The 27,347-nt window shown below is 36.2% G+C and overlaps 1 protein-coding gene across 3 annotated transcripts in view; it reads left to right on the forward strand.

Annotated features, from left to right (window-relative positions):
- Positions 1–27,347, forward strand: part of PLS1 (plastin 1) — a 43,264-nt gene that overhangs the window by 14,778 nt on the left and 1,139 nt on the right. For all 3 annotated transcript variants that reach the window (XM_069023910.1, XM_069023909.1, XM_069023911.1), the window contains exons 2-15: positions 4,842–4,949; positions 8,323–8,486; positions 9,666–9,795; positions 11,432–11,564; positions 12,471–12,552; positions 13,858–14,023; positions 14,119–14,261; positions 15,317–15,412; positions 16,670–16,865; positions 21,765–21,843; positions 22,906–23,020; positions 23,740–23,873; positions 24,750–24,873; positions 26,935–27,059. In XM_069023910.1, the coding sequence (XP_068880011.1) occupies positions 4,880–4,949; positions 8,323–8,486; positions 9,666–9,795; positions 11,432–11,564; positions 12,471–12,552; positions 13,858–14,023; positions 14,119–14,261; positions 15,317–15,412; positions 16,670–16,865; positions 21,765–21,843; positions 22,906–23,020; positions 23,740–23,873; positions 24,750–24,873; positions 26,935–27,059 (1,757 nt within the window). In that variant the 5' untranslated portion in view covers positions 4,842–4,879. The remainder of the gene's footprint in view (positions 1–4,841; positions 4,950–8,322; positions 8,487–9,665; positions 9,796–11,431; positions 11,565–12,470; positions 12,553–13,857; positions 14,024–14,118; positions 14,262–15,316; positions 15,413–16,669; positions 16,866–21,764; positions 21,844–22,905; positions 23,021–23,739; positions 23,874–24,749; positions 24,874–26,934; positions 27,060–27,347) is intronic.

Consider the following 27,347-nt stretch of genomic DNA (forward strand, 5'->3'; position numbering starts at 1 on the left):
TAGCCGCATGTTTGCAGTGTCTTTATATATATATATATATATATACACACACACAGGTATGTATAAGTATGTAGCAAATTACTTTAACCTTTTGGTGCTCTCCCATTTTTAAGATCGACAAGCATCCTCTTTGCTGCATTTGGAGTGGATCTATTTTTTTATCTTTTTTCTTTATAAAACCCAGTGCTCATCATTTTACAGGTGTATTAGATTAGTTCTTTCTGAACTAATTAGATGGCTGGCCACACCTGGGATACTGTGTCCAGTTTTGATTCCTGCCACAAAGAAATGTGGACAGGCTGGAGATGGTCCAGAAAAGGGCCACAAAGATGATCAGGAAGCTGCCATAGGAGGAAAGACCAAGAGAACTGGGTTTGCTCAGCCCTGAGAAAAGAAGGTTTAGGGGAGACCTTATCACCATGTTCCAGTATTTAAAGGGGGGTTACTCCTTTTACAAGAAGTCGCATGGAAAAGAGGAGGGGCAATATCTACAAGTTGCTCCTGGGGACATTCTAATTGGTCATAAGAACACAATTTTTTAGAAAGAGAACTGTCAGTCATTGGAATAATCTCCCCAGGGTAGTGGTGGATTCCCCAGCGTTGGACACTTCTAAGATTTGGCTGGGCAGACTGCTGGACCATCTTGTCTAGAGAGTGCTTTTGCCAAGAAAGGTTGGACTGGCTGATCCTTGAGGTGCCTCCCAGTCTGGCATTCTGTGATTCCATGACTGTTCCACAATCAAGGCCTCTCACTTTGGATAACATACAGTGCATTTCTTTCCTAATAATGTCTCCGGCAGCCTTATCACTGATATGGGAAAGAAAAGCTATCTTTCTGTATCCTATATCAGGGAAAACAATAATAATAAAATTATAAAGTCACTGAACTCTAATGATTATTCATTTTGTCATAAAGATTGAGACTTACCACAATAAGATAAAAACTTCATCCTCCAGTAAGTTAAGAAAAGGTAACTTCCACTGCTCTTTTATTACAGACCACCAGTGCAACACCTAAACAATTTGTCCTTTCACAGTGTTAAAGGATCGATTCAGTTGGCCCCTAATCATCTTTATATTTGAAGGACAAGAATAATCTTGTCCTGTAAGTAAAAAGTTCTTTCAGTCTAAGCTGAGTTGGGGAGGGAAAATGAAGAAATAAACGGAACAAACAAACTTGGGTAGTTTTTTCTTCTTGGAAAACATCAGAAATCTCTCTGTGTGTGTTCATATCAAGATAACATTCTGTATGTTAGTTCCAGTGCTCAAATCTTTATTACATGCAAATATTTTCAGCAGTTTTTAATTAGCCTTTCCTCTTCTTTCCTTACTGACTAAAGGGAATATGCTATGCATATTCTTGTTTTAGAGTTCCTTTTGTGTGTCTTATACCTTATAATGCATTATTTTCTCACTATGACTGGATGGAACTCCTAGTTTTTTCTGGTGAGAGATTAAAAGACACTGATTGTGCTTGAAATCTACCCTGTTCTCATCACATCGACTTAAAGAGTCCTGGATAACTAACGCAGGAATACTACAGGTTAAACTGTATTTTGGGGAGACTTTTTTTCCATTAAAATCTATAGCAGGTTTGATTTAAAGCCAAATAAGAGAAAGAGAATTTTCATGTTTGTAATTATAGATAATACATAGTAATAACCAGCTGCTTGTTGACATAAAAGCACAACCTGTATATGCAAATGATGCTCTCTTGGCTATCATTAGAGACAACAGCTTTAAGAATGATGCAGGAATAGGCAGTATTTGCAGCAGGGACAGAGGAGGTGTGTCCCTGATACCAGACAAAAAGAACAGCAACAAAAGAAAATAAGCTCTCGAGTCAGCATTCTAAACTCCATTGTCACTGCTGTAGCAGCTGCATGTGGAAATGAGGCAAACAGAATTTGAAATGAAGAGCTGGAAAAGAAATTGCCACTTGCCTGCATGGATGGAGACAACTATTGGGCCTGATTGGCAATTAACTGCTCTGTTTTTTCTGACAGCTTTGATAACAGGTCAAAAATGTGATGAGAACTGCTCTTTGACCTACTCACTTCATCTTTTGTGGTTGTTCAGCCACAGATACTCCTCTGCACACAAAGAAATACCACAATGGTACCAACAGTAGTTTGTATCTGTCTTATGTTGGATGTGGATGATTTCCAGGAGTCGCCTGTGAATTGTCTTTAGATTGAAAAAGCCTTCTAGGCATAGAAAGCAGGCTAGGACTACATAAATATTGTCAGTTCACATTAAGCATATTTTCAAGGACTAAAAAGAGGATCAATGGCACTTCATCAGCATTAAACAGTATTTGTACCTTCCCTGTCCTGGAGCAGCAGGAACTGGTTTAATGTAGGCATAGACTACAGAAAATCTAAGTGTCATATGAATGCCCTCAGAGTACAGAGAAATGTTCTATTTAAATGGATATACCTTTCAACAGGTAGTCATAGTTCTAGGACACAGGTAAAAAAGGAGGCTAAATCTTGTCAGAATTGCCTATGCACTGAGTCATCTTGGGTGGTGATGAGCTTGGGTGTGCATGGTATTTATTAGCTTAGACAGAAGGTCCCTGTTTCCGTACTGAAATTGTCTGAAATGTCTGACTAGTTAAGGTGCTGTCTCTGTTCAGACTGTCTCTCCTGAATGCCCAAACCATGACTGCAGCACTTTTGCCATTTAATTGACCACATAATTTACCCTGTAATGATATCATAGGCTATTTAAGGCTGTCTCTTTAGAGCAGTTATTAGCTTTATTTATCTGCTTCATTCAAGAACAGATGTTTCTACTGTGTAACTGAAATAATCAACATCTTTGGAAATCAAAGATTGCTATTTTATGAAATAGAATATGATGGCAAATCTAAATTAATAATCATAAAAGGGCAGGAGTGAAACTAATTGCATGCAACTTTGCAGAAGTTGGTGAGATCTGAGTCATGATAATGGTAAATAGTTAAAAATACTAGTGGTGCCAGCAAAAATGCTGTTGTCTTATACTTGCTTAGCTAAATATTTTACTTATGCTTTGTCATGCCATTTCAGAGGAGTGTAATCTGTTTGGGTTTTTTTTAGATTTGGAGTACTTTAAATTTCCTTAGTAATTTGCATTTAAATGGGGTTTTTTTCACCAATTTTTCCACAGTTCATTATTTCTTTAATTGCCACATCAGGTTCCCAGTGAAGGTACTTGCACTTCCAGAAATGTCTGTGTGAAGGGTTATTTTTTTCTGAATATATATTTTAATTTTTTTTTTTTTGTTTTGAGTATGAAGACTTCTACATGCTGTTAGTAAGCTTAGCAAAATGGGTAAGAAGGATTTTAGTACTTAAATAAGATCTAGTGACATGAAGGAAAAAGACTTAACTTGCCACCCACACTCAAGGCCACATCCTGTGTGACCCACAGGAACAGCCCCAGTGAAGACACAGAAAATACTAACCCAAGTAAAGTAGAGAAGATCTATTTAAAATAACCCACTGTTGTTTAAGAACTCTGTTTATATAGCATCAGGGAAGAAAAATTTTCTACAGAAGGTGGGAAACAAAGGTACAGTCTTTCCTAAGGGCATCCAGCATGATTAATGGTAAAACCAATTGTTGAAATCAGGTTTCCTCTTCTAGGGTCTTGTCCCGCAGGTAACAGTCCTGTTCTGTTGGTTGGTTTGGTTTTTGGGGAAGAAGCAGCTGCATATAGCAGATCTGAATATATTTATTGTGAACTTGGTCATTCCAAGAATATATTTTTTCTTGCTCTAAAGCAAAGGCACTAAACCAGAGGGAAAACTTCAGCAAGTTTAGAGTAACTTTGATGAAAATATTTATGTGAGGTGTATTTTTGCCACTTTTGGCTTATAAAGTAAAAGCAAAGATGAAACTTGGATGTTTAGGGTAGGCACAGCCCCACCTGTAGCACACTGTGCTCTTTCTCCAGCCAGGTGCTGCTCAGAGCTTAGTGCAGACAGGTGGTGCTGCCCTGGCCTTGTCTTCTGTGTGCCAGTGGCACTGCACAGTGCAAAATGGCAAATACAAATAAAAACTTGTGTGTCGAGACAACTGTGTGTGACTTCTTTACAAAGCTGCAATTACTCCCAATAAATCTGAATCATCCTGTTGTAGTAAAGCTTTGATAAGAGGAAATGGGCAAAGATCTTTCATGGGAGCTTATCAACCCTTGTGAAGGTGCCTTCAGTTTTGTTTTGCTTTTTTAAGGAGGTCAGGAGAGAAAGATTCTCACTGAGACTCCAATCTTTGCTCAGTAAAAGCCTTCATTCAGCTCTTTGACAGTGTTAGGAGACAACAGGGTATCAGAAGAGTGGTAAGGTTCAGGAGGTGGTTCCTCCTACAGCAGCTCTGGAAAGGCTCCTCAGCGTTCACCCACAGATTGTAGGAAGGTACTTGGAAATGTCCCACTGAGGTTTATGTTGTGTAAATGTTGGAGTGCTCAGTGCTTTGCAGGACTAGATCCCAGCACTAACCACTTCTTGGCAATGATACTGTATCTCACTTAGAAATTAATGTTTCCAAAAATTGTTTGTTGAAGTCTGAGGAGATTTCAATGCTTGAAAACCACTTAAGCAATGGAGGTAGGTTGCTGGCCAGTGCTTATTGTATGCAAATGAAAACATCAAATGTATGTAAACAGGTGCTGCTATTGTGAATTTTCACTCACTATTACAGTGAAAAGAATTGCTAGGTATTTGATGTACTTTAAAATGTTGTTTGTAATGTTTTAAGTGTGCCAGGCCCAGACATGTCATTCAGGTCTGGTACCTTGTGTTGAATAGATCAGTAACTAGTATGTATAATATCTTACCTGTTTATTATTATTAGGTATAAGCAATTGAGGACAACACTTCTGCTGTCTGAAGATGGAAAACAACATAACTACTATACCTCGGGAAGAGCTTGAGGAGCTACGAGAAGCATTTGGCAAAATAGGTATGCTTTAAATAAGGGAATCATAAGGATGCCATCAACACTGCAAAACTGTTTAAGATTTGTGGAAGAAATCTTTATGGATCACTTGGTTTTGATACGGCTGTGTTTTCCCTCTGTATTGCCAGTAATATCTAAAAAAAATGTAAAAAGACATTTGCATAGAGCCCCTTACTTTCACTGGAAACTATGTGTATTAATTTCTTTCAACTTCAGCACTGAAAACAGATAAATTTTCTTGCAGGGTTGGTTGCATTATTTGTGTTATTGTATATATTACATCATGGGTCTCAAAATTCAGTGTTTTGAACTCCTTAATTCTGAAAAAAGTTTGATTAAGCTTCAGGTGTTATATATTTTCATGTTAGATTACTGACACCTGGTTTTTGCTTTACTTGCATGCTTTGGTGAACTAATAATTTCTCTTTTCATTTATTGAATAAGATTTTATGTTTTAAGTAAACTAAACCTGGAGATTTTTTGATCTTTTGCATCTAGCCAATGTTAATAAATAACTGTACAGTTTTGTGTGCTTGACAGGATGTTTACAGATTAATCAGAGCACAGAGAAAGTGTAAGAAATTATATAGCAACTAACCCTTTTTTCCAGATTGCACTGCTGTTGTGAATGTTCATGTCTGCTTTATTTCTTTATTTCTTCTTCTGTTTGCTGCAGTTCTGAGGGGTGATGCGTAAATGCGCAGCTCAGGAAATGAAACAAGCATGTTTGTAATCAGTCATAATGAGGAGAACAGGGTCATTTTAGGCAAGAAGTCTTAAATATTAGGAGTCTTTACTTGGTAAAGAAGGTATTGGGAAGCTGTATGCTAGAGATTTTTAAGACCATGAGGAGTATGGAGAAGTGAAGAGGCAGTTATTCAGGTTCTGCCAATACAGATACCACGTGATGCCCAGTAGAGAGTCAGGAAGATTAAAAGAAAAAGAAGCTACTTTTCTTCACTATAAATAATGGAACAATGAACCCATTGACTCAGGATGTTGTTAAGACCAAACAAAGAGTAGAAATTCTAAAGGGAGTAAGATACATCCCTGTAAGATAATTAATGAGTTGCTATTAAGCAATCATCAGGACATCTATAGCTCAAGTAGTTTATATCCTGCAGGTGCTGGCATAACAGATCAAGGAGAAGAGTGCTGTATACATGTATCAGTTTACTGAGAGATGTTAGCATAGGTAAACACTCACTGGTGTTGTCTGACAGCTTTTCTATACGTTTGGTTTTCACCATCTGTATTCCTTCTTTTTCTCCATTTCCTGCCGGCATGTTTTCATATTTCTGCTTTAAGCATTGTCTGTGCTCCTCCTACTCACTGAAAAGCATTTTTTTCCTTATGCTTTCTGTAAAACATAAAAATTAAGCATCATTAGATTTTATAATTTTTTTTTATTTTTACATTTCTAATGTCTTTATGGATAAATTGCTTGCAGCTACATGGGTAAACTGAGAGAAGGCCTGTATTTAACTCTCGGCTTGTCATCATGGAAACTTACCCACAGTGAAAGATGAACCTAGAGAAATAAAATAGCTGGTAATCTGAGTGAGCTCATGAGCATGTCCTCTGCTGGTTAGACCATCCCTGTTATTATGTGTGGTTTTACATGTCTGCGAGCCAGTGGATGAATTAATACATATGCAAACAAAAAGTTTGTGTTTTGATTTGGGAACTTCTGGTAGTATCAAAAACACAAGATGATTTTTTTTTTACCCTGTGTTTTTAGCCTTTTGTCAGCAGTGAAATATGGCTGCCTTGTGAAGCTGTACAGAAGCTACATAGTGTAGTATGGATTACAAGAAAATTGCAGTATAGCAATTAATTATGGCTTGAGATGAAAGCATGTTTCTCTGCTTGCCCTTCTGTAATGAGAGGCATTCATCCACTCTGGTATTATTGGCTGAGTTCTGATACTAGACACAGTATGAGGACATGTTTTTAACTAGTAAATGAAAAAAAAACCCCAAAGGTGGGAGCACCTTCACAAGTCAGAAAAGTGGCCACATCATCTTCTGTTTCTGACTCATTGTGATGTTCTCTTAAATTTCTTACAAATGTATCATTCATAGAACTGGGAAAATACTAGTAGCTAGTATTTTTCAGGAGCTTTAATATGATCGTGAAAGTCACTGAAAATTGTTGTCAAACATGGAAAATATTAGCATTAAATATATAAAACAATGGGCGTTATATCCAGTCTTACTTAGGCAGGATATGATTTCTTGTATCTGATTGGACTTCATCTATATTGTGTATGAACTACAGCTTTTCTGCTTTTAAAAGTATTTCTCTCCATTGTGTAGCCAAGGGACAGGTAACCACATTCTCAAATTCTGCTTGTATAAATATATATATATAACCATGTATGTGGAAATATGCATAGATTTAAAAAATAGGAACAGGTAAGGTGGTTGATTCATTTACTTGTTACTTTGGATAAAAACATGGGTGTGTAAAATGATTGTTTATTATACTAGGATGAATTCAAGACAGCTTTCTGCAAAGAGATTGGCCAAAGGTGAAAGTACAAAGGGTGTTTTTGATTGTTTCTGTGCTGCTGCATTATTCATCATGAATAATGCAAATTATACTCAATTTATTTTTATATGATACAGCCATTAATTACTTTCCACAATTTCAAACCTCTTGTTGAAAAAAAGCATTTTGGTACTTTGCTGTACATGAACGTTCCTGCCATGCTCTTGGGAGCTGAGCGTAAGTGAAGGTGGCAGCTCAAATTGCTCCCAACAGAGCCAGTTAAAAGATTAAGGAAGGTCACCTTTAATAAACAGATACAGATCATCCCAGACTTACTCTTCACAAGCAAGCCTGACCACATCAAAAGTTTTGAAGAACAGAAAATGTCTATTAGATACTGGGATAAGAAATAAAATGCAGTCAGGCAGAGTTCTTGTGTAAGTAGTTTTTCTTGTGGAAGTGTGCTCTTCTAATAACAACATGCATCAGATTTGAGCTTACTGATTGCAAATGGTTTAATATTGGCAGTAAGCATATATTAATTGATCTCCCTTTGACTTGAAGGTTTATAGATAATTTTGTTGGTAGTCTTAAAAAAAAAAATCTTCACTATTTGCAAATTTGCTATATTGTTATATCTGTGCTAAGGGATCATAAGATAGTTCCTGAGAAAGCATATAACAAGCTGGCACAAGTCCTAGACAGTTGTGCCTCTAATCCACAAGCATTCCTTCATACTTACTTATCTATATCAGAGAAAGAAATACTAATCTCCAAGAACTGCATTTATCACACTTCATTTATTCTTAACAGTTACCATACTATAGTAAATGAGTATGCATAAGTTTACTTAAGTATAATAACTTGTGCTTTCATTCTACAGATATTGACAACAGTGGGTATGTCAGTGATTATGAGCTTCAAGACCTCTTTAAAGAAGCAAGTCTGCCTTTGCCTGGATACAAAGTCCGGGAGATTGTAGAAAAAATCATTTTAGTGACAGATAGCAACAAGGATGGGAGAATCAACTTTGAAGAATTTGTCTCTGTAAGACATTCCCTTTGGATGTTTATCTACTGTCTGATATCTGCTGAGAATTGGGATAGAAAACTGAATTAAGTAGTACAGCTATTTTTATATATAACTATTATTTTGAGTTTTCTCTGACAACTTAGAATATCCTGTATAGTTATTTTCTAATTTTTGTCTTTCACACTCCTGTTTAATTTAACAATTCTGATTTGAGCAGCATGTGAAAAAACAGTAGTTTCAATCAGTCTTGTTTTCTGTTTCCTCCAAGGCGAGGGAAAGGACTACATATTGTAGGAACTGTTGGGCCAGCCCTTGCTCTGACAAAAGAGCAGACAATTAGACACCAGTCTCTGAATGCTCTTAGTAGTGCAAACATTAGTCTATCACTATGCTTAATCTCTATACTAAAGGCTGTTTATTACTGGGAGTGAGGTACAAGTTTTCCCTTTCAGTGAACAGATTTCAAAGTTTTAGACTTTTCTAAATGAGAATCACTCACTGGTGCATTTTAAAATAAATAAAAACTTACCAGGCTGTTGGTTTGTGGGTGTTTGGGGATGATTATGTTTTGCTTTGAAGTTAGAGTACTGCTGCTAATTGCAGTAGGTTGTTTGTTGAATTAGTTATTGATCTTTCTTTCTGAAATTCTAAACATTCAAATACTTGCTTCCAGATATTGTGTCTCTTACTTATACTTCATTGTCAGTCTGACACCCCTGCAGTATCTGGGCAGAGCTAGGACATATCAATATATCCCATGTGGTTTACATTAGAGGCAGGTGAAAAATGGTATTAGCTTGATAAAGGAAGGGCATGTTTAACTGTCATGTCATAACCACCTACTGCAAAGCATGTGGGGTAATAAGTGGGAAAAATATACTATCATCATCAAAAATGTGTGTATCTTTAGTTGTGCTCTTCAGTTTACCAAAATATCTGTGGAAAAATTGGGTAGATATTTGTATGTCTATTTTTTTAGATAGCATGGCTTAATACAGGTATTCACTGAGAAATAATATGTTAGATATCCAGTATAGATATAGATATCCAAACAGTTGGGGTTTTTTTTGAACAGAAGTCAATGTGAATATCAAGAAAGTCAGGTTAACTATTGAGTCTAGAATACTTCTATGAATTAACAGTTATTTGAAGGTACAATCAATCACAAAATGCTCTACGTTTTTCTCATTTCAGATAATTCAGGAATTGAAAAGTAAAGATGTTAGCAAATCATTCAGAAAATCAATAAACAAAAAGCAAGGAATCACAGCAATTGGAGGAACATCGGCAATATCCAGTGAGGGGACACAGCACTCTTATTCAGGTAAGAAATAGTTAAACATAGGCAAACTTTGCAGGGAGGAAGACTCTTTAAATTTGCACTACAGAGAAAACAGAGCTTAACTGGAAAATGTTGGTGCTGAAAGCAAATTAACACAGCAAAAGCAGCTGGAGGTGGACAAGGTTAAGTGTAGGTGATAGTTTATTAACTCTGTTCAGTTGTTTCTAGTTTCATGCTGCACTTGGAGGCAAGTTAGGCATCTGTGTTAGAGCAGAAGAGGAAAACAAGCGCTGAAAGCTTGTAAGGGGGAAAAATGGCCCCTTTGGCGTACTTCTAGTAATGCTAGTCAAGTTTTTGCCTTTATTCCATGCTAATGGGCTCTTATTCCTATATTCAGATAAAAAATGAATCCTTATTTTAATTTCCACAGTGTTAACTAACATGAACTAAAAACCCACTAACAAACCACCACATAGTCTTTCTGGATGGACTGGTCTCTTCAGCTGTCTCTGCCATTATGTAATTTTTCACTCCTACATGGTTTTTGCGTAGACTCTCTCACACTTAAGAAGCTGCTTTTAATATTTTATCTGTTTCTTTCTACCTCCCCATGCTGCATGGAATTTAAGTTGGTAATTGTGCCTAATTGCATTGCAGCTCCTGGCGAGAGTGTGAACCATCTTCTAGGATCATATTGCAATCAGCAATATTGAAACTTTTTTGATTGACTTAAGTCTGGAATCTGTGTGGTTCCAGATTGTGTTAAGATTCTATATATGAGGAAGATTCACTTTGATTAGCCAAAGGTGGCAATATCTTCTTTTTCAGTAGGATTCTAGCATGAGCTATACCTGATACATCCTCAAAGCAGGGCATATGCTCCATCTCAGAGGATGCCTGTGATGCATCAGAGGTAATTCTTTAGATGCTGTTTTATTTTTGGTGGAGAGAAATGAACCCCACTAGAGCACAATTCACCTGGCCTGGCCTCACCAACCATCTGGTTTATGATGAGGTGAAGTGTACTCTAGAATTTCACGTTGAAAGAAGTGTAACAAGTCAGCTGCTTCTTGAGGTGAGGTGAATACCACCTCTGCTTTTTGGGAATTTGGATACTGGGACTTGATTGACTGTTATCCAAATAAGTGTTCTTAGATACATAGTAATAAACTCTGCACTGAATATGAAAGAGAATTTAAAACTGAGATATTAAACTTTTTAAGTCTCTCAAAGCTAAAGACAGTTCAGCAGTCAAGATCAGTCTCAAAAGGCTGCCAGTCTCTGAAGTCCAATAGGAGGCTGTATGAAACGCTGCGTTTTAAACCATCAGTGCATGGATTGAGATATTGCATATTTCAGAGGAGAAATTTCCCTTCTTCTTTGTAATTGCTGAGAAACTGAATTTGAAGTCAGCCATGAGGATACCTTCCCTATGATGTTCCCATGATTTTTATGTTATCCTTCAGAAAACCACCAGATACTTAGATGGTGCAGTGGGAGAAACTCAATCTGTACTTACCATTTTTTGTGTTCTTTCCCATTGGTCTGATTTTTTTAATAACTGACCCATGTGAAACTAAGGGCTTTTGTTGCAGATGAACCTTTTTGACTCAAGTATGCTGTTAGTAGTCTGTGTTCATGGAAATGTTAAACTATTATTTTAATGCTTTCTTTTCAGAGGAAGAAAAAGTTGCTTTTGTTAATTGGATAAATAAAGCTCTACAAGATGACCCAGACTGTAAGCACCTCCTACCCATGAACCCATCAGATGCCAGTCTTTTTAAATCCCTTGCAGATGGCATCCTTCTTTGGTGAGTCCAAGGCTGTGAGAAAGAAAAGAAATTAATCTCAACAGTTAAATGCTGATCACAGTGACATGAAGTGGAAAACTTTAGACAGGCTTTAATATCAAGACTCCCCTCTTAAATATTTCAGTCAGAGTGTAAGATGGGGAAAATCTGTTTGCCCACAGAAATGTGATTTTTAGCAAATTTATGTGACTTTGTGCATATGTTATAGAAGCAGTTTTCCACTTCAGACCCATGATTATATGTGCTAGATATGTGCAGGCTGTTTATAAAGGAGATAATTAAACAGTTCATAAATTCATTAGTTGAAATAATTAGAAAACTTGACTACTTAAAATATTTTTTTAAGTTATTAATTATAGTCACTAAATCATGGGATAGAAGGAACAGAATTCTGAATTAAAGCCATGGCAAAACAGAGAGCATATAGTAGGTTCCTTAACTTTAGTTTGCTGTAACTTTCTAGTTAGTTATACGTAGATTAATAGTACTTACACACCATGGTAACAAGGAATTAGCATATTAGTATTGATGTGAATTGAGATCCATGTGGTACAAGGTACTGCAGAAATGCAGTGCACAAATACACTGATTATACTACAAAGTTTTTCAGTAGAGACCATTTAAGTTACTTTGGTTTACAGTTCTAATCTTCTCAGGAACTTTTTTTGACAGTTACAGATATGATCTATTAATTATAAAAGCCAAATGCAACATATTATCTGGGGCATTCTGAATGAATGTGCAATTATTTAATGGGGGAGATGAGATTTAGAGGATAGGTTGGTTTTTTTTTTAATCTTGTCAGAAATATTTGCATCTAGTTTTAAAGTGTTAGTAGTTTATAGTCAAATAATGTATTTTCTGAGAAATGGAAGTTTGAATAAACTCTTGACTTTTCTTCCTTAGCAAAATGATCAACTTTTCACAACCAGATACAATTGATGAAAGGGCTATTAATAAGAAAAAACTCACTCCTTTCACTATTTCTGTAAGTACTGCATGGATAGGAACTTGCCACAAATGAAAAAGAAAAATATTTTTCTGTTTTAATGACAGTTCTCCTGGTGGAGAAAAAAAATTTTTAAAATTCTATGTAATAAAAAAATCCCAAAGCATGAGATTGTATTTTCTAATAAACTCTGCTGAATTCTCCTATTTCTCAGATGATTTACAGAAAAACTTGATTTTTCATGCTTTCCCTAATTCTTTCTCTATTAGTTATTTTTGTTTTGCTTTACTGGGTACCTGAAGAAAATAATTTTAGACTTCTGAGTGGATGGTCAGGTTGTATTTTAGCAATGCAGAAAGTGTCTGCATGGCTGTGTACTCTAGGGAAGGATGATGCACTTTCAGTACTGGAGAGCAACTGGGACAGAAGATGAGATATATTTTTAATTGTGTATGAAGTCATGAAAAAGTTTGACAGAAACAGTTTTTAAGACCTTAGTTTGGGTTTAAGAACACAGGTCTGGAAAGGGAAATAGATCCATAAGTTACTGGCCCAATGAGAAGAAACTGCTGATTAAAAACCTCAGTTAAATGGCAGACATTTTATTTCAGGCTGTGATGTTAAAATACAAAAAGTTAAACCACACTATGTTCTAAATCTTCCAAGTGGGTTTTGTAATCTCTACTTATTTAAAGAAGATTTGTCAGCAAAGATGATGCTGCATGTGTTTATGTTGTCTCTGTAGACAGTTAAAATGTGACACAAGAAAATAGTAACATTTATGATAGCTGCCAGCTATTTTTTCTTGGAATCTTTGTCAATATCTTTGACAATCACTAGCTTTACTTTGAGTGTCAGGGTTTTGAATTGCCATGATTTCCTTATGCTCCTCATTCAATTACAGTTTAACTATTGCTTATATAAATGTGTAAGATTCAAGATGGGATGACAGTGATGTCAGTAGTATCCTTCACAGGACTCCGTGCAGGAATTCCATATGAACACGTTTTTCAGGATCAAGCCTCTGATATTTTTAGCAGTATTGTTTAATTTGTGTAACTGATACTTACAAATTGCAAAAAGTATTTTTTTTAGAGTATTCCTCAGTAATCCAAGCTGCAGAAGGTGGTCCACAATTTTTTGGTGGGTCCGTACTAAATGCTGTCAATAAGATTTTCCATTAAATTTTGGTAAGATGCAAGGTAGTTCACAAAAAACTTCCAGAGTGCAGTTTTGCATTGGAAGCCACTGAACTAATGCATTATTTCTTCTGAAGTTTAATATGGAGAAATTTACTAAAAAATACAATCTCACAAGTTTGTTAAATGATGATATTCCAAATAGGAAAACCTAAACCTGGCTCTGAACTCAGCATCTGCCATTGGCTGTACGGTTGTCAATATTGGATCACAAGATTTGCAAGAAGGAAAACCACACTTGGTATTAGGACTCTTGTGGCAGATCATTAAAGTTGGTCTTTTTGCTGATATTGAGATCTCCAGAAATGAAGGTAAGAGTAATGCCAGGTATAGCAATGTCAGCCACTTGGAATTAGCTCAGACCACAATAGCAATGATTTCACCTTTCTTTCAAACTTGATTTTAGCTCTTATTGCCTTGCTAAATGAAGGGGAAGAGCTGGATCAATTAATGAAGCTTTCCCCAGAAGACCTCTTGCTACGCTGGGTGAATTACCATCTGGCCAATGCAGGGTGGCAGAAAATCAGCAACTTCAGCCAAGACATTAAGGTATGTAGTTATTTGCTCTCATAATCAAACATAATGGTATTAAAACACACTGTGCATAGAAAAAAATTAATCAGAAGAATTTAGATATAATAGTAATCTGCTTTCTCGGCTGTAGGTTCATCCTGCATTTTTCAACATTGAAAGAGCATTATTTTGATCTCTTCTATCCTATTTAGTTGCTCATCCCATGTATTACCACATCACAGTGCAAAGTGAACATTCCAATAAGCTTATATCCAGGGAAGTTCTAATGTTGTAAGATGGCTATTAGAGTTGTTTAGGACAATTTGCACCGCCTTATTAGCTGCCTAATAACTCCCAGTCACTGCTTTGCTGCTGTGTCAGCTGACTGACACAGGGGCTGAAAGGTTCCTTGGGGCAGGTGGCAGAGCTGCATAATTCTGTCTTCAGTCATTCTGCATAAGGCATGCAGAGCATTCTAGTAGCCCAGATGATGAGAGAACGCAGCAACTTTTTAAAACTAAAAGCAAAGGAGGAAGATTCCCTCAGGTGGTTAGACCTCCTTTCATTGGAGAAAACCACATCATTAATTGCAAGTTACATATTTTCAAATGTTACCTAGAAGGCTGTTATTGAAGCAGACTGTAACTAGGGTTTTATATTAAAATTGCTACTATGGTAAAAATATATGGTGTTTAAGAAAAAAGTATTAAATACTTTTAGAACTAGTACAGGTTGTTTGTTTTTTTTTTGTAGTTTCTTACTGCAAAATTGATCCTTTTTGTGGGTAACCACATAAATTTGCCCTGAATGTCTTAATTACAACAGTCTAGTTAATATTCTGCAGAATACTTTTAACTTGCATTGTCAAGAATAATTAGGAGACATTCCTTTTCTCTGCAATCTGGCTGAGTAAGTTCCATGTGAAGCAGGGTAGTAAAATGGCTGTATGACCTCATCCATATTCACTGAAATTAGGGTGCTGTATTTTTGCCTCCTATGGCTTTTGGATTGGACTATTAGAGCAATAAGTGTCTAGGAAAGGCTACATACTTGCTGCTTTTTTTTTTTAAATATTACACTGCTTGTTTTAGGATTCAAGAGCATACTACCATCTGTTAAATCAGATTGCGCCCAAAGGAGATGACCTTGATCAATTGCCCATTAAAATTGACTTTACAGGATTTCATGTAAGTATCCAGAAATGTAACAATAGACTGAAATTATCTGAGACCTCTGTATATGTATCCAACATTCTGGTTACCAGGTTGTCCCTGAATCCTCTTTTGTTCCCTAAGGTGTGCAAAAACTCAGCCAGATTCCTCAGTGCTACAAAAGTGTAAATGGGCACAAACTTGAGTAAGTTGTAAAGTGCTGCAGAAACAGGGTAATGCATCCTGCAGTCTAAAGTTTGGAGCTATGTTTTACTTGGAGTAGTGTATGTTGATTTTCAATTGGGTCATCAAACATGAATATTATAACATCAGTTCTCCTTGTCTGGAATTCAGACAAGGAAAAAGAGTAAACTAGATAAACCTTGTGATCCTTCCTTTAACCAAATAGTATTTAGAAATAACATGTGAGACCTTCCAATGACCAGCAGGAAAGTGCAGCATCCATCAAGCGATAAGTTGTAAAGGGACAGAGGGTCTAAAACCAGCCTACATGGATGTGAAAACAATTGTCTAAGCTGCTTTATACCGCTTGTTGGAAGGATTATTCTGAGAGTGCATTTGATACAAAGTTGAACTGCGTGCCTAAGATACCTATATATTAATCAGAATCTAAGGTAGAATCTCATTATTAGTTATAATTGTGAAACCCATGTGCAAGATTGTTTGCTTATATGCTTTAGTTCTCTTAAACTCCTTGTTTGCTTTGTTTGCTCCTCTTTGGGATTTTTTTTTGAGAATGAAAAAGAGTAGAAGTTAGTTTTTTCCATGTAATTTCCTACAGTTCATATGATCAATTTATTAATAATAAAGACCAATGAACAAAACACACAAGTTGCCAACTTACGGTGATTAAGAGGCAAAAATATTAAAAAGATAGAAAGTTTGAAGCATCCAAACTCTTACTGAGGGTTTTGGTTGTCATCTGTAATTACTGTGCTTGAGAATATCAGTTTAAAGCAGTGATGAAGAACCTTTGGCACATGTAGAAGAATATGCAATATGGGAATCAACAGCCTGGAAATGCAAATATAATCACTGCTCTTCTGGCTGCATTTGCTGTGATGCATGAGGAATGCTGGGCTGACAGCCACAGAAGTGAAGGACAGTAGAAGAAAGAGAGGAATTGTCATGGGCTGTGAGAGCTAACACAGGCATTGGTAGAGTGAGGGAGGAACTGACATGGGTCTTTCAAAGATTTCCCTACCTGAAGATTTGGTAAAATCTAGTACTAGACTTAACTGTAAATTAATTTTTGTTTGTTTTTCTTTTCAGGATAAAAATGACTTGAGGAGGGCTGAATACATGCTCCAACAGGCAGATAAATTGGGCTGCAGACAGTTTGTAACTCCAGCTGATGTGGTTGCAGGCAACCCTAAGCTCAATTTGGCTTTTGTTGCAAATCTCTTTAACACATATCCAGCCCTGCACAAGCCTGACAATTCATCTTATGATCTCAATTTATTAGAAGGTACTCAACCTACTAACTATACAGAAGATAAGAATATTAGTGATTGCTATTTAGGTATTCCTTCTAGGTTGTGATGTAGGATCCCTGTGTGCTGGTGCCTGTGTTTACTCACTAGCAGGCAATATAAGCCTTAGTAGAAATCCCCCATTAGTGTGTATATTGTTCACTTGTGTTAGCCTGACCAAATGGTTATTCCTGAATAACCTTCTGTCATTCATTTGCAGGAGCAAAAACTGTCCTCCTACTTTCCTCTCAGTTTCCTGTGCTTCTTTCCATGCTATTTATATTTTAGCTGATAGACAAATTCTAGCCTTTCTTCGCAGTGCTATATTATGCAACTATAATAGTCTTTAAAAGTATTTTTCACAAAGTGCATTTATATATATGTGTGCGTATTGGTTAGCTGCCTTTTAAAGTAGGAAACATTTTTTTTTAAAAAGGCTTCTGTATCAGCCCCCCATATTAATCTATTGCATCAACAGCCTGTATAGATCCTATCGTTTCAGGGAATTTGGCCTTTAACTGTACAGTTCCGATCTCTAATGCTAGAGATAAAGGCATAATTGGTCACAACCTTTGGCTGTTGCCCTTGCCGTGGACCAGCTAATCTAGGATAATGAACCGGCTCCTGCCAGTGTATTTCACAGTTGTTCACTGATCTCAAAGGAATGTGAGAATCAGGGGTGCTGCACTCGGGAGAATCATCAGCAATGTTCACATAGTCCTCTGCACTGCCTTCTCGTGCCTTCCTCTTACTCTTCCTATCAGGTTTCCTTTCCATCTAGGTGAGTCCATCTTCCTTTGCTCCTGTTTTTTCATAATTTGTCTACGCTGCTGCATCCTCGTGTCACAAATCTTGTGCCCCTCAGACCATTCTTATTTCAGGCTTCTTGCATTTCTAGTGCCAGCTGGGTGCCAGCTGTGATGTGATAGAGGTTGCAGAGCACAGGACGTTGTCTTCCCTTTTCAGGGGAATAACCCCAGTCACTGCAGTCCCTGCTGGCCAGGACAAATGATTGAAGGAAAGGTCTGCTCTTCCTCTGCTTCAATTTTGTTAGAAATGTCAGCTCTTGGAGATGTATACAGGAGCTGTGTGGAGGCAGAATATGTTCAATTCAGCTTCTCTGCTCTGAAGATAAAGTTGCTGGTGTGGTTTGAAATACTGAAAACTTGGTTAAATTTGGAACAGTTTTCATTGGCATGGGAAAAACCAGTTGAATTAGTTTCTGGACTTTCCTGAAACATTTAGATGAAATTAAAGTCTCAGCCAAACCAGTTTAAAAAGTTACAATCAGCTGAATGCTACACTATGATTTTGTAATGATAAATACCAGCCAAATTTAACTTATTATTTGCAGTATATATTTTAGAGATGGATAATCATGCCAATGTTACCTGTTCAAAGAAAAGTAGATGACTCTTTTTTGCCCTCAAGTAATAATTCCCATGGTGTCAAGTAGATCTAAACCATCAAAATAGTTATTTCAGCCCAAGGACAATGTTAACGTTTTTTTCCTGTTAATGTTTGTTTTCCATTAAGTCCTGTGTTTATACTGATGTTTTCTCAAGCTAGTGATATAAAATATGACATTAATTTCTTTATAGTTTCATCATAGATTGTCTGTTGAAATCTGATTCATAATTTATAATGCTTTCCTGTTTTGCTTCATGAAATGCAGATTTGACCCCTCCTAATGTAGGTACTGTATTTAGTACTTTTCTGTACTCCATAAAAGTGTTTACTCTGCAATTTTTCTTTCTTTTTTTTTTGCCCCTATTGTTTAATCATCTCTGTCCTTTTTCTGGTTGATTTTTTGCATTGTTCTTACATTTTTCTATTGTTTTAATATGCCATCATAAGTAAAAGAGAAGGAAAAACCCCACAGCATATAAAGTGAGGGCAAGAGTTGCAGTAACTCAAATGCCATACAGGTATTTTGGGGGGTTTAGGCAGTAAGGGCTTTCCATGAATGGAGACATCAAGCTGTAGGCATGTGTGGGTGAGTAGAGCTTTCTAAAAGTCTTCATTTTCCTGCATAAATTCCATCTTTTCAGGCACTGTCCCACCCAAAGAGTGTGGTGTGGCTGTCCTCTTCAGTTTAAGACGATTAATGCTGTGCATAAACTGACATCTGCCCTGATAATACGTCTGGTTATGTGCACTGATATGTGGAGAGCATATCCCTCAGGAATACTGACATAGCAAAATGAACATTTGATATTGTGTGGGGTGGAGAGGGCAGTCCTGAGCTCAGTTAATGCACGACCTTTGCATGTTGCTGCTGATCCAAGGAACCTCTTGCTTGTGGGGAAAGCAGCAGTTTGGAGTCGAAGTCATGCAGAAAGCTGAGTTCTTGGGGGGAGGAAGAGGAGGAACTTGTGTCCACCCACATTTCCTTCAGTGTAGACTCCTGTGCTGTTGCTTAGATCACTGGCAGCCTTCATGGCTGTCACCACGAGAGGGTTAAGTACTCCCACTCAGGCTGGCTGAACTTTGGGTGCAACTGCATCTTGAACTCTGTTGTCTTCCAGAGATAATCTTAGATATATTTGGAGCTTTTTGGATTCTTGACCCCCTCCCTATGGCTACTCTCCACTCAGTTCCACAGTGTAATGATCTCAAAGAAGAGATAGCAATAAATATAAAGGATACTACCAAATTTGCTCCTCTCTCTTTTGTGTAGCTCTGCCCCCTTTCTGCAGTTTTCCAATGATTTTGGCTATCTGCTGCACCACTCAGCAGAAGATATGCTCCTGATAGGATCACAAGGTATATTTTGAATAAAAGAGTAGAGAGAAAAAATTGGTCAGTTCTCAGCCATCTGGAAAACTTATGAACACTTAATGTATTGCATGATAAAGGGATTTGTTTAGAGTGGCATATTAAATATTGTATGCTGGGTTTAGTTCCTGGATTCCCACTCTCCAAAAGGGTCCTGCCCAACTTGCATGCTCTTGCTCCTGCTTGGCTACTTTGAATTCTCCTGACAATGTTAAGCATGCATTTTAAAATTCTCAGTCTGAGTGCAGTTGCTGAGTATCTTGTTTTTGTGGCTATGCTGTTTTAAGTAAGAGTTCACTAAATAACCTTGGTACTGTCTTTGCAATGGACAAGTGTTCCTAAAAGCACTTTGCAGTCAATATTTTAGGTACTGCAAATCAACTCAAAGCTCAGTAACCATAAAATCATTAAAAAGAAGCATAAGGCACTCACTTCAAAAATCTATAATCTCAAAGATATTATTTATAAACTTAAATTATATATCACTCTTGAGTTGTGATTGTTTTTTAAATGGAAAAACTGATACTTTTAATAACTTTGTCACAAAGGTTGATTCTGATGACCTTGCAGAATAGTATTTTCTTTGTTTCTTCTGTTACATCAGTGACTCCTTGGTTATTTTTACAAGTAAATATTTGAAACAAACACTAATTCAAATTACATATGAAAAAATTAATAATTTAGAAAATGTATCAGTACGATAAATATCAACTACTTAATAATAATTGGAAAGAACCTGGTAAGGTGGCTGAAACTTTTGAAATAAAATTTATTCTGTTATAAATTGTAAACTACAGCTGAAATGTCTGAAGTCCAGAGCTTTTTGTATAAAAGGGTAAGAGACCTAATTAAAATGGTAATTTCTGTCTAAAAATCAATGTTATGTCATAAGTCTAGGTGTGGAAAGATAATGTTAAAGAGACTTTCTTTCTAGTCTAATGATAAATACATGTTTACACAGTAGCTTCATTTTACAAAAACATTCATTATTCGGTAGTCAGTCTAGAATTGCAGTACTAAACAAGATGGTTTTCATGCTACATAAACCTCATCAGACAGACTTCGTATTGTTACCCTCTAAGGAGCAAATGAAAACAGCAAAGAAAAATCTTGCTTAGATATTTGTGCTTCAGTCTGGAGAAATCTGCTCTTTCACTGTTTGGAGAGATTTTCTCCCTCCTCAATGTCTTCTCTGTTTTCTTAACTGTGGATTATCAACCCAGGGGGGAACAAAGTGATGAGGTTATTCCAAGCTCACATATTCAGGCTAAATATTTTCTCAAATGCTCCTCTTTGATGCAAGAGAAAACAGCTTATGCAGCAGTAATTCACATGCAGATGGCTACAGAGACGTTGTTAAAATTTAGGTAGTGTTGTATGTAGAAAATTAATGAATTACTGCAAGCTGTAACTTTATAGAGAAAGAGAGGTTAGAACTCATGATTGCAATAATAAAAGCGATCTAAGTCAGGAAAGTGAAGGTTGGGGTTTACTTCCTAGTGAATTTTCTGCAATTCTTGTAAGTAGAATTGCTGGTTAAAACTGTGGGGATATGGCCCCCTCGGCAATATAAATAACTTCACAAATTTAACCAATACAACACTGCCTTGCTAAGTTTTCTGTGCTAAAAACTGAAAAAATGAAATCTGTTGCTTTGGGAAGGCCCTTTGCAAATTAATACTGTCAACCTCTGTGAGGAGAGGGTGGAGTTGTAGTGTCTGGTGTGTTAGTACTGACTTTTTATTAAAAGATGCCATTTCTAACAGATTTAATGGTACTGGTGAATGCAGTTTCCACTCAGTTTTAGGAAATTGTTATTAATCATCTCCATTATATATTAATTATGTGAAATATAATAAAAAAATTATTTCTGTATTTTATCAAATTGTATTTACTCAGACAAATGTAGTCGAATAGTACTCCCTGTAGTGCCCATGTCCCTGTGCCCAGAACTGAGTGAATCTGAATTGGACAGGATTGCCTCATAGTATAGACTACTGTTTGGGAAATAATGAACTCATTTGGGGGGGGTGGGGAGGGATATGAGAACCATTTAAACATTGCTTATTGAAGTGTTTTCTCCAATAACTTACATAGAATTATATTTGTCACCATAGGAGAAAGTAAGGAGGAAAGGACTTTCAGAAACTGGATGAATTCACTGGGTGTAAGCCCTTATGTTAATCATTTATACAGGTAAGATATTTTTTAAAAACAATGATTTGATTTCCCTTGGGTTACAGGGGAAGAAAGAAGGAAAGAAGAGGGGGAAGTTGTATTTCTACTAGAATAGTGATTTCCAGGTTTCCACTTCAAAACTGGTCTGTAGAACCACATTAAGCAGTATCTAACTAGAATATTCTACTCATAATCTATAAATACTAGAAAGCCTAAAAAGGTTTAAATGTTCCATCTCACTCACTTGTACTTTGAATTACATTTTTTTAAAAGCTGAGCTAATTGTGTTTTGTGATGCATATTTTTGTTTTCTCAGTAGACTATAAGAAGCTCTGCAGTGTAGTATTCCTGCAGGTAAAGGGCTTTATAACAAGCTTTTAGATGCTTCTGGTCACTTTCAAATTGTGCCAGAAGTTGATTCAAATCCTGTCAATAAAATATGGGATTGAGGGAGTAGATGGGAATACCTGCTTGTATGTATATTTATTATTAGGCTTCATTATTTCTGTTTTCTGACCTCTGTGAAGTGATCTGTAGGTACCTTAATGTGGAGAATTTAATTTAGTAAGTAGCTGATGGGGATTAGCAGCAATGCAATATATAATGGGAAAATAATACTTTTCCTACTGTTATTCTTTTGCAAGATAAGTACATTGATTTTGATTATTCATTAGCAAAATACATCTGTAGGCATCTGCAGATAAAGCGTGAGTATTTAACATTTGGGAAGTTCCTGAGGGAACTAAAACTGGATCAATAAATTAAAACTCTTTTAGCAGCTGTTTTGTCTGTGCTTGCCCTATGAAAGTAAGTATTTAACTGAAGCTGGTAAAGACAGTGGCTGAGCTTGTTTCACTAAGATTTGTGAAAATGATGAAATTAAATGCAGAATTTGATGTATATAATTGCAGGAATCAAGCAATAGAATATAGGCCAGTTTCTTTACCGAACGGCACAAATTTTTATTAAAGAGTCTGCAATTTTTCAGCGATTTAATTACACTGTGAGAAATCTCAAGTACTTACTTTCATTGTCAATCTGAGCTTTTGTACTTAAAAACATTGTTTTGCTCTGGTTTAGTGACCTTTCTGATGCTTTAATCATCTTCCAATTGTATGAAATGACGCGTGTGCCAGTTGACTGGAGCCACATCAACAAACCTCCTTACTCATTACTTGGTGGCAATATGAAAAAGGTGCGTGGATGCTCTGGGATGCAGTCCAGTTTCACTGCTTCCCATTGTGCTGATGGCAGTCTGTGTTGTTGAGATTTCTGTGCTACTGAGAAAGTCCTGGGGGAAAATAAAAGGAAAAAAATATTTTTCAGATATTATTCCAAAGAATAAATAGCAGCTATAGCACATATCACCTTAGTTTCTAAACTTTTTGGCAATTTTTAATTTATAGCCTAATTTGGATATATAAATGAAAGCTTCAAGTCACATGGCTATTGTTGCTGGATGCTCTTATACCATGAGGTGTTTCCTCCCAGAGCAGTTTTATATGCTGCCTAGAGGACTTAGGCAAGACTTGCAGAATCCAAGCTTTCACTTAGATTTGTGATTGTTGTGAAGCCTGAAATGTAGAGGATAAAAATTACTGCCCGTTTAAGAATAACATATTTCAATATCTTTCAAATTTAGTTTTGATATAAATATATTTTATTCACTGTCTTAGTGGAAACTTGGTTTTCTCAAATGTGGAAAAATATTGTCATTGGAATCTTGCATAATTGCATTTAGAGTAAAAACTGTCTTATTTTAATCACAGTGTAGCTAGACTGGCAATCTTTTCTAGCTTCAAATCTCACCATAGGTAACAGTAAGACAAAGTCATTAAAAATACACAGATTATAGGTCTGTATTGCAGAAATATTAAGGTGTTTTCATTATTTGCACAAAAAATTTATTTTTAGATTGAGAATTGCAATTACGCAGTAGAACTTGGGAAGACAAAAGCCAAATTCTCACTGGTTGGTATTGCTGGACACGATCTAAATGAGGGTAATCCAACTCTGACTTTGGCTTTGGTATGGCAGCTGATGAGAAGGTAAGTTAGGCACAGTGTATGATAGATGTGTATATATGTGTCTGTGCACATGTGCATGTGTGTCTGTATATCAAAGCAAATTAAAGCTGCTGCTCAGGTCACCGAACTCTACATCTTAGAGCAATCTCTAAATATCCCTGTTCTCACAGATAAGCTAGTATATGTGTTTTGTACTTTTACATACTGTGTAGTGATTGAAACCACGATGTGTAGCGACAATTAAAACCTTGTAAACTAGAAACTCTGATTAAAATTATAAATCCTGCAGCAAGTAAAAAGAGCTTAACTTATTTCATGTTGATTCCATGTATCTTTCTGTACGTAGAGAGTAATTTAAATATTTGTAAAACCCAAGTAGATGGTGATATATACTATAGAAGTTAAAAGGGTAAAAAATTATAGGCTATCTCAGTTATAGTTACATAAGTATCATCAAATCAAAATCTTGCTACTGTATTATGCAAGAAAAAATAAAGTGGTTTCAGTAAAAAGAGTGTTTTATTGCAAATGTTTTCCACATATTAGTTTTTGAGACCTATCTCTAAACACTTAATGGTTTTTGTACTCAGACTGTTGGGATTCAGTTTTCAAGGACTAGGATGGTAGGGAGCCATTTAAACTTCAAAAGTAAAATTAATTATGACATACTGAGTAAAACAAAGGCATGAAGATGTTACAGTGAATATTATCAAATTTGGGATATTATTCTTGTAAAAGTGATTTCAAGTACTAAGTTGTTTATAAGGTAAGGGTACATTATGAAGAGGAGTACTTGGCATTGTTGAAATATTTTACTTTTGCTTGTAGCTTTGTACTGTTAAAAGAGTTGAATTCTACCACTCATTTTAACTTAAGCTCCTGTTCTCTTTATTGAAGGTATACTTTGAATGTACTGTCCGACCTTGGAGAGGGGGAGAAAGTAAATGATGAAATTATCATTAAGTGGGTGAATCAGACACTTGCAAAAGCAAATAAGAAAACTTCAATTATAAGTTTCAAGGTAATCCATTTTATTTACTTTTCTTTCCACATATAAGAAGACCTGGCATTTTTAACCTGATCTGGTAACAATTTGGCTTTAACAGTGGCTCTCCCATCACCTAGCAACTTTGTATAAGGAAGTATTTCTGACAGTCTGTGAATCTTCAAAAATATTTTTAAAATCTATTAATAAGAAAAAGAAATTATAATAGCTGCAGTAAGATACAGAACAAAAACCCCAACAACAAAAAAAGAAAAAGAAGTTTAAATTTTCAAAGGGGCTTCTGTCTGAAGTTACCAGTGTTTGGGCATGGCATGTCATATATTTTCCAAGTTTTTGGATATAGGCACTCTCATGCTTATACAAGTGTGAAAAACAACTTTGGAAATACCGGGGGCAGATGACCACTTCTCCTAGGAGCTGGTTAAAAGGATGTACTCGGGTGTGACAGAGCCGGGAGAGGGAGCCCACGGTAACCAGCGACACCTTGTGAGTTCCTTGGCACTGCTGATGTGCAGCAGGCTGGGGGAAAATAGGAGCTTTTCCCATTCAGCAAAGAAGAACACATTGATGAAGAGAGTATTCCTTCCACATTATTTCAGTGTTAAACATGAAAGAAGCCATATGTGTGTCAGGTGTGTTATTCTGCATGAATCTCTTGCTTTAGAAATGGCTGGTTAATAATTGCACACAAAGATAACATTCTTGTACAGGTTCATTGTATAACCTGAAGCAGTATGTCTGTGGTTCAAAACAGGAACATAAGAACCTAGCAAGTTAAATTTTTGAGAGTTCACTATGTTATGAACTTTAATTAGGTAAGCATTATTAATGAAAAAATTAAGTAAAAATATTTCATTTTGACTCTAGAAGGTAACTCGGGCCTTCATTTTCTTATGAGACATTGCTGGTTCTCTTATTTCTACATAAATTGTTGTAACGGTGGTATTAAATAAGTTGAAAGTATGACAGGAATCTGTCCCAATATCTTGCCTTTAGTATGCCTGTGGTTTTGGGGGGACACTGGTTGCATTTTTAAGGTCATTCAAATAGTGTTTTTAAGATAATTCAACTGATGGTTGACCAATAAAGATAAGGAGGTACTGATGTAAAGTGCCACTATTCAATATTCTTTTTTTTTTCTAATAATTTTTTACAACATTCACATAAATATTGTCTTTCGCTGTTTGGATTTTGGGATTACTATGGCAAGCAGACCATAGAGAATGCAGAAGTGCCTCATATTTCACTGTGGACTATGGAAGCCAAATTCTATTGTATTGCCATTAGTTCAAACAGTAAAAATGATAAAGGTGTGTCTTGGGAATATACTCCATGCATTTAATGTCTTGAAGCAGAATTATATTAGTATTTTTAGATGTATAATTAGTATGATGGCTCTGTGGAACTTCCCTGAACCGGAAATCATAGTTCTGACCTGGTGATGAAGGCAGCAGTGTCCTGTGGCTTGTGCTCAGCCACTGCAGGGCCTGAGCCAGCCTCGCTGGCACTGTCTGTTCTTGCTTTGGCACCAGCAGCTCCTTCTCTGCCCGGATAGTTGGGAAGGAATAATTGCAGCAACAGCACTTGCTCTTTTAAGAATGTCTGTGTATTAAATACAAAACACAGACTGCTCATGCTAGCTCAGAATATCATCTGAGCTGAAAAATTGTAAAAAGAGTGAGCCATAAACTACTGGAGAAAATAGTTCTGTGGCAAGAAAATAAGGAAAATATACATATTGGGGAATGTAAATACCTTTTTATTGTTTTGAAAGTCTGGTCCTTGAACTCCTATCAAAACTCCCTTCCTTCCTTAGGGCTTAAGGAGGGAAGTTTGATGAAATAAATTTAAACCGTTTGTGCAATAATGATACCAGCACAGTGAATATTTTAATACTGATTGCAGAAAAGAATATTAGATTTCATAAAGGGTGAGGAAAACCTTCACACTGAAGTAACAAAACAGGCTTCTGTCTTTCAGTATGCATGCAAGATGTGCTGTAGGGTTTTTTGCATTTGAAGATGGAGTAATCAAAGCAGATTGCTTAAACTAATCTTGTGAGTCTTTTTCTTTTAGGACAAATCAATTAGCACTAGCTTACCTGTCCTAGATTTAATAGATGCCATTGCACCAAAAGCAGTTCGTCCAGAAATGGTCAAGAGAGAAGACCTTTCTTACCAAGATAAATTGAATAATGCCAAGTAAGTTTTAAACAAATGCTTCGTATTTTCTTGAAATGCAGGAAGTGCATGAATTCACAGTGTAATGCATGATTTACTGATTTGTTAAGAGAAAGATGACACTAATATTAACTGATTTTTTGAACAGAACATAAGTTCTAATATTATTGGGTTATTCTTCTAGTGTATCTAAAATATGAACTCAAATTCACAGCTGATATGATTTACCACCACTGCACTGCAATTGGTTTCTTAATAGTTTGCCATGACTCATATTGGTTTTGACCAAAATAAATGCTTTGATAACCA

Source organism: Aphelocoma coerulescens, chromosome 9 (genome assembly GCF_041296385.1).
Source record: "Aphelocoma coerulescens isolate FSJ_1873_10779 chromosome 9, UR_Acoe_1.0, whole genome shotgun sequence".
Lineage (NCBI taxonomy): Eukaryota > Metazoa > Chordata > Aves > Passeriformes > Corvidae > Aphelocoma > Aphelocoma coerulescens.